The following is a 7,208-nucleotide window of genomic DNA, read 5'->3' on the forward strand; positions in this document are numbered from 1 at the left end:
GTAAGGGTAGGTGTACGTGTAGGTGTACATATGGTGTGTGTAGGTGTAGGTGTACATATGGTGTGTGCAGGGGTAGGGAAAGGTGTACGTATGGTGTGTGCAGAGATAGGTGTAGATGGACGTGTGGTGTGTGTAAGGGTAGGTGTACATACGGTGTGTGTAGGGGTAGGTGTAGGTGTACATATGGTGTGTATGAGGGTAGGTGTACGTGTAGGTGTACATATGGTGTGTGTAGGGATAGGTAAAGGTGTACGTATGGTGTGTGCAGGGATAGGTGTAGGTGTACACATGGTGTGTGTAGGTGTAGCTGTACGCATGGTGTGTGTAGGGGTAGGTACGGGTGTACGTATGTGCAGGTGTACATATAGGTGTATGTATGGTGTGCGTATAGGTGGGGGTGGGGGTAGGTATAGGTGTGTGTGTAGGTGTACGTATAGGTGTGCGTGTAGGGGGTAAGCATAGGTGTACGTATGGTGTGTGTATAGGTGTGTATATAGGGATAGGTATAGCTGTACATATAGGTTGTGTGTGTGTAGGTGTAAGTATAAGTGTGTGTGTGTGTGTGCAGGTGTACGTGTAGGGGTAAGGTGTGCATGTAGGGGTACGTATAGGTGTACATATATTGTGCATGTAGGTGTAGGTATAGGTGTGTATGAGGTGTAGGTATATGTGTACATACGGTATGGGTGTAGGTGTACGTATAGGTGTGTATATAGGGGTAAGTATAGGTGTACATATAGGTGTGTGTGCAGGTGTACGTATAGGTGTGCATGTAGGGGTAAGTATAGGAGCACTTAGGGTGTGCACGTAGGTGTAGGTATATGTGTACATATGGCGTTGGTGTAGGTGTACGTATAGGTGTGCGTGTAGGGATAGGTATAGGTGTACAAAGAGGGGTGTGTGTAGAGGTGGGTGCATGTAGATGTACATAGAGGGGTGTGTATAGGTATAGGTGCATATATAGGGGTGCAGGTGTAAGTATGGGGAGGTGTGTGGGGGTGTAGGTGTAGGTATAGGGGTGTGTGTAGGTGTACAAATAGGGGAGTGTGTAGGTATAGGTGTACATACGGGGTGTAGGTATAGATGTGTATAAAGGTACGTATAGGAGTGTAGGGGTGTGTGTAGGGGTGTTTGTAGGGGTGCGTGGCCACTTGGGCTGCCCCGTTTCACCCACCCCGCTCCCACCGTGCCCCCCGGACCCCCCAGGACCCCGTCCCCATCCCAGGCCGGGCGGTTCCCATGGGGCGGCCGCATTGGGATGAGCCGGGTGGTGTCACCCGGCCCCGGCTGGGCCCCAAAACCGCCGGATTTCGTCCCAAAGAGCCCAAAGCGCCTGCAGAGGGGGAGAGGAGCTTTATTGACCCCCTCCTGGGTGATGTGGGTGCGGGGTCTTGGTGTGGGTACGGGGTCTTAGTGTGGGTGTGGGGTCTTAGTGTAGGTTCGGGGTCTTGGTGTGGGTACGGGGTCGTAGTGCGGGTGCAGGACCTCAGCGTGGGTGCAGGATCTCAGTGCGTGGGCGCAGGACTTCAAGGTGGGCGCAGGACCTCAGGGTGGCTGCAGGACCTCGGGGTGGGCGCAGGACCTCGGGGTGGGCGCAGGACCTCGGGGTGGGCGCAGGAGCCCCGCACGGCGCAGGACCTCGGCAGCAGGACGATCTCTACCAGCCGCGGACGGGGTGCCAGAGGGCCACCACCTCGCCCTCCTCGTGCACGTAGTAGACGGGGTGCATGGCAGCCGTGGCGCAGGCCTGCGGCGGGAGAGGAGGTGAGACACACGGGGCGGGGGGGGGACAGCGGGGGACAGCGGGGCCAGTACTCACGTGGAAGGGGACGAGGGCCAGCACGGTGCCCACCGGGAACCTCCCGAAATCCAGCTGCCCGCTGGCGGGCTCCAGGAGCCCGTGCTCCTGCGTCAGCCCCACCAGCCTGCGGGGATGCGCCGTCAGGTCCCCGCGCCGTGCCGTGCCGCCACCCCGAGCCCCCCTTCTCCCCCCCCCCAAGTGTCCCCAGCGCTCACCGGAGCTGGGGATGTCCCTCGACGGCGGCGCGGCCGGCGGGTGGCTGCGCCCAGCCGTGCAGGCTGAGCGCCGTCCAGCCGCAGTCCACCAGCAGCTGGTTGCGGTGCGGGTAGTGGCCGACCACCCTGGTGAGGACGCGGATGGCCACGTCCTGGGGCTGGCAGGAGCCCAGCAGCGTCTGCTGGAGGTCTGCGGAGAGGGTGGGTGAGTGGAGGGGGTCCCGAGGGGGGACGCCGTGCCTGGGGAGGGGTGGGGGACGTGGTGGTACTCACCGTAGAAGATGTAGTTGCCTGGGTGGACCTCGGTGAGCTCGGCCATCTCGGGGACCGGGTGGCTGCAGGACGGCGTGGAGCCGATGCTGGCCTGGGGGCACGGCACGCCGGCCTGGCGCAGCCTGGTGGCACGGGAGGGGCTGTCACCACCCACGGGCATGGCCGAGGGGGATGTCACCCCCCCTCCCCGGGTACCAAGGGCATGGGGCTGGCGGTGGCTGTGTCACCCCTGGGTGCCACGGGGTCCCCAGCGTGGTGAAGCGCCAGAGCGAGGGGGATCTTGCCGCACCCGGGGAGCCCCAGGGCGTACAAGGGGACATCCAGATGTGCCGGTGCCACCCAGACGTGGAAAAGGAACACCCTCCCCGTGTGGTGGCTGGCCATCCGGGTGTGCAAAGGGTTCTCCCAGGTGGGCCGGGGTGCCACCCTGACGTGCCACCCCGTGCCTCTTGATGGTCGCAGCATCGCCCAGATGTGCCCGGGCGCACCCAAACCTTTACGGGGCGCACCGGTGTGTTCCGGCGTGCCCTCCAGGTGTGCCCAGATGCCCTCCAGGTGTGCACAGATGCCCTCCAGGTGTGCACAGATGCCCTCCAGGTGTGCCCAGATGCAATCCAGGTGCGCCCAGATGCCATCTGGACGTGCGAGAGCTGCTCAGATCTGGCAGGGTCCCCCCCCCCCCCCCAAGGTGCTCCATTTTGAGCCCTCTCCCTTTTGTGCCTTCCTTGCCCGCTGTGCCAGAGCTCCCCCCAGGTATGTCCAGGACCCCCCAGATGTGCCCCAGATGTGCCACCAGTGTCGTGGCAGTGGGGTTGGTGACACGTGTGTCCCCCAGCTTGCTCCTGGTGGTGGTGCCCCCCCCCCCTGCAGCCAGTTCCTTGGGGTGCTCCAGCAGTGGGTGTTGTGGGGGGTGCCGGGCCGCCCGGAGCTGGGGACGGGCTGTGCTCAGTGTCCCCATCGGGCCACCTGGGGGGGGGATTTGTCCCAGGTCTTGAAAAGTGGGGGCACAACGGGTTCCTCAATGGGACCCCTTCTACTCACACACACACCTGGAGGGCGTTTTGGGGGCATTTTGGGTTGCGGCACGTCCCCGTGCGCCTCGGGGACCCCGCTGACCTCATGGGGCAGCGAGAGGCATCCGGCCGCAATTCGCTCCGGGATGCGAAATCCCACTCGTCCCTTCCCCGGGGACAATGGGGGGGGGGGGGGGACGGGACACAGAGCCCACTTCAAAGGTGGCCGGGGCATCCTCGTCCGGCTCCCCGGGGCGCCGGGGCTTTGTGGGGCCCCGCTTTATGGTGCCGGCAGGAAGAGGGCGATTTGCATTTACAGCCGGGGCCGTATCGGGGCCGGGGCTTTTATGGGACGGAGCGGGCCAAGGGGGGTGGGCGCAGCCCGCAGCCCCCATAATAAAAATCCCCCGTAACTCTGCTCAGGGTTTGGGCCTGGTGAAGGTAAACTGGGGGGGGAGGGAGTATTTGGTGGGGGGTGTTGGGATGCAGACTCACGCGGCCACAAAGTCGAGGACGGCGGCGGTGGTGGCCCTGGCGATGGCCTGGATGGCGGGCACGCCGCTGCAGCCGTAGGTGTTCCCGCAGTGCGCGTAGACCCCGACCAGCGTCACCTCCTCCGGAGCCTCCTCCGCGATGGCCCGGGCCAGGGGCAGGGCGCCGGGGTCCGTGGGGCGCACGCCGGCTGCCGGCAAGGGGATGGGGAAGGAGGGGGGGGGGTCCGGCTTAAAATGTGGGGCTGGGGGTGTCCCACTGCCATGGGGTGGGTGGGGATGGAGGGGCCCAAGTGTCCCCTGTGGGATACGGGGGGGTGGTGGGGACACAAGGGACGTGCGTCCCCCCATGGAGCATCCTTACGGGGTGTGAAGAGGAGGGGTTTGGGGTAGGGGCGTGATGCCCCGTGTTGGCTGAGCTGCTGGGGTTTGGGGATTTGGGGCTGGGGGATGCATGGGGCATCTCGGCCCCACGGAGCATCCTTGTGGTGGGTGGGTGCAAATGGGGTTTTGGGGGCTAATGGCTGAGCTGCTGGGGATGGGGACACCTGGAATCCCTCCCCCCAAGGAGCAGGTGATGGGTGAAAAGGGGTTTTTTGGGGGGGGGGGGGGCTAAGGGACGCATAATGGCTGAGCTGTTGGGGCCGGGGGTTTGGGGACTTATGGGACACGCCTGCCCCGTGGAGAATCCCTGCAGCGAGTGGTGAAAAACGGCTTTTGGGAAACTTGAACACTCCTTTGGGGTTAAGATGCTGGTGGTGTGGGCTGTGGGGTTAGGGACATGTGTTCCCCACGGCACATCCACGTAGTAGGGAGCTGGAAATGGGTTTGGGGGCTCACGGACCCGTACTGCCTGGGGGCTTTGGAACACAGGGGACGCCCCCGCAAGTGGCTGGCGAGGAACGCCGTATCTTTGTGGGGCTGCTCAACCACCCTATCCGTGCTGCTCCACGGGGACCGGGGGCACCCGGAGCCCCCCCCCCCCCCCCGAAACCCCCTGCCCCGGGTCCGTCCCCACCTCTGCCGTTGCCGCAGTCGAGCTTGAGCCAGACGAGCCAGCGCTTGCCGCCGGCGAGCGGGCGCTGCCGCAGGCGCTGCAGCGCGCCGGGGCTGTCCAGGAGCACCTGGAAGGCGTCGAGGCGCTGGGCCAGCTCGGCGCACTCCTCCAGGCGCCCGGCCGGCAGCGGGTACGCCAGCAGGATGTCGTCGAAGCCGCCGTCGGCGAAGAAGCGCGCCTCGGCCAGCGTGGAGACGGCGATGCCGCGCCGCGTGCCGCCCGTGGCCAGCGCGCCGCCCTCCCTGCCGGGAGGGGCGGATGGAGGGGTTTGGGGTCGGTCTGGGGGGAACAGGGGGGATGTAGGGGGGTTTGGGGACAAGGTGGGGGCGGCACTCACAGCGTCTTGTGGGTCTTGACGTGGGGACGCAGGCGGAGGCCGAGGGCCCGGCAGCGCTCCTGCATGCGCTCGGCGTTGCGGCGCGCCGTGGCACGGTCGACGGCCAGCGCTGGGGTGGGCAGCGCGTCCAGGCGGGCGCCCAGCCACATGGTGGCACTTTTTTTTTTGGGGGGGAGGATGTGGGAGCTTCAGGGCTTGTGTCCCCCAACCGCCCGGCCCCGCAACCCTATGGGGATGGGGGGGGGGGGATTTGGGGGTGCTGGGAGCCGGGGGCTTATCGTGAGCTGAGCAGGATGCGTGGGACAGGGACACCGGGGACACTGGGAGCACTGGGACTGGGATTGGGACACTGGGAACAGGGAGACCTGGGGCTGGGACACCTGGGACACTGGGAACAGGGACACTGGGAACAGGGAGACTTGGGGCTGGGGAAGCTGGGGACAGGGACATATGGGACACTGGGACAACTGGGACATGGAGACTGGGACACCTGGGACATGGAGACTGGGACACCTGGGGCTGGGTCATCTGGGATTGGGACACCTGGGGCTGGGTCATCTGGAACACTGGGACACTGGGATACCTGGGGACAGGGACACCTGGGACTGGGATACCTGGGACTGGGACACCTGGGATTGGGATACCTGGCGCAAAGGGAACAGGGAGACCTCGGAAAGGGACACCTGGTACTGGGACACTGGGGACAGGGACACGGGGAGAACGGACCGATGGGTCTGGGACACTTGGGACTGGGACCTACGGCACGGGGACAGCTGGGCCCAGGGTTTGGGGTCGGGGACACGGGGGACAGTGCCACCGGGCCCTATGGCAGGGCTCTCCCTGCCCCTCCAGCAGCGGTGTTGGAGGCCAGGACCCCTCCGGGAGGGACTCACCTGAGCTCAGGTGCCTCAGTTTCCCCAACCGCCTCCCACCGAGGACATCCCGGCGGCACCCCGAGCGCCCAGCCCTGCCTCCCTCCCACCCGTCCGTCCGTCCGTACCTCCGCCGCCGCGGCTGCTCCCGGCTCGGCTCCCGGCGGCCTCTGGCTGGTGCGGCTCCACGTGACGCCGTGGGCACCCGCGGCCAGCCCTGCTCGGGGACAGAGGTCGCTGCCAGCCGTGGGGCCCCGGCGGTGCCGGGGCAGGGGAGGACACGGGCGCAGCGGCCGCTCAGCGCCTGGGGCCGGGCACGGGGACGGGGTGGGGGCGGCTGGGGACAGCAGTGGTCCCAGTGGGGGTCCTGTGGCCGTGGGGATGAGGAGACGCGAGCCCCCAGGTGGGGCGGGGGGGGGACTTTGAAGGGGTTGTGGGGACCCCCGTGACAGTGGGGACAAGGGTGGGACCGCCACGCTCGTGACACCTCGGTGCAGACCTCGGCGGTCGTGGCGCCTGGGGACCCAGCTGAGACCCCGCACGCTTGTGACATGTGGGGACGCGGACGCGTGGCCCCCTCCCCGCCGCTCGTGACACGTGGTGGGGACACGGGACGCAGCGGGGACCCCCATGCTTGTGACACGTGGGGACACGGCTGCCAAGCCCCCCCTGGTCCTGACACACGGGGACACCGCTGCTGAGCCCCCCCGTGACTGTGACACATGGGGACACGGCTGCTGGGCCCCTCACGCTCGCGACACGTGGCAGACAGGCTGCGGGGCCCCTGTGGTCGGGACATGTGGGGACCAGGCTGCTGCGCCCTCCACCGTGGTGACACGTGGGGGACACGGCTGAGACCCCCCCCACGTGTCACAACACGGCTGAGACCCCCCACGCTCGTGACACGTGTGCCTCCCGTGTCCGAGCGGCGCGGGACAGGAGGTGGCTGCCGCGCGTCCCCGTGTGCCAGGCGGGCTGGGGACAGCCCCAGCCCCCTGGGGACACCCGGGCAGCCCGCAGGGACGCGGGGGCCGCTGGTCCCCTGCCCAGAGCACAGCCCGTGCCAGGCTGGCCCCGCTATGTAGGGCAGGAAGAATGGGCCCCGTGGCTCGCCGCATCCCAAAAACACAGCCTGGGGGGGGGGCGGGG

At 66.4% G+C, this 7,208-nt stretch overlaps 1 protein-coding gene across 6 annotated transcripts; it reads right to left on the reverse strand.

Annotated features, from left to right (window-relative positions):
- Positions 1-1,338: 1,338 nt before the first annotated feature.
- Positions 1,339-7,168, reverse strand: LOC308191206 (D-serine dehydratase). Of its 6 annotated transcripts, none has more exons than XR_013947803.1 (9): positions 6,188-6,247; positions 5,188-5,343; positions 4,812-5,092; positions 3,798-3,984; positions 2,290-2,411; positions 2,017-2,206; positions 1,820-1,925; positions 1,564-1,747; positions 1,339-1,524 (listed from the first exon to the last, which is right to left on the reverse strand). XR_013947803.1 is itself a non-coding variant. In XM_080583380.1 (9 exons), exons 1-9 carry the CDS (start codon positions 6,689-6,691, stop codon positions 1,411-1,413), a joined length of 1,845 nt encoding a protein of 614 aa, XP_080439506.1. In that variant the 5' UTR covers positions 6,692-7,168; the 3' UTR covers positions 1,339-1,410. The 6 variants fall into 6 exon arrangements, 3 of the variants coding, with proteins under 3 accessions (XP_080439506.1, XP_080439507.1, XP_080439508.1); XR_013947804.1 differs by having other exon boundaries at positions 1,339-1,544; positions 1,583-1,747; positions 6,081-6,223; XR_013947805.1 differs by having other exon boundaries at positions 6,081-6,223.
- Between the last annotated feature and the right edge of the window lie 40 nt (positions 7,169-7,208).

This window comes from Anser brachyrhynchus, assembly GCF_964034855.1.
Source record: "Anser brachyrhynchus genome assembly, chromosome: 2".
In the NCBI taxonomy this organism is placed as follows: domain Eukaryota; kingdom Metazoa; phylum Chordata; class Aves; order Anseriformes; family Anatidae; genus Anser; species Anser brachyrhynchus.

Coding starts and splice junctions, on each gene's coding strand:
- LOC308191206 (XM_080583380.1), bottom strand. CDS start 6,691: ATGGGGGTCCCCGCTGCGTCCCGTGTCCCCACCACGTGTCACGAGCGG. Junction 3,985..4,811: donor CGACTGCGGCAACGGCAGAG/GTGGGGACGGAC, acceptor CCTTGCCGGCAG/CCGGCGTGCGCCCCACGGAC. Junction 1,545..1,582: donor GGTCCTGCGCCCACCCCGAG/GTCCTGCGCCCA, acceptor AGCCACCCTGAG/GTCCTGCGCCCACCTTGAAG.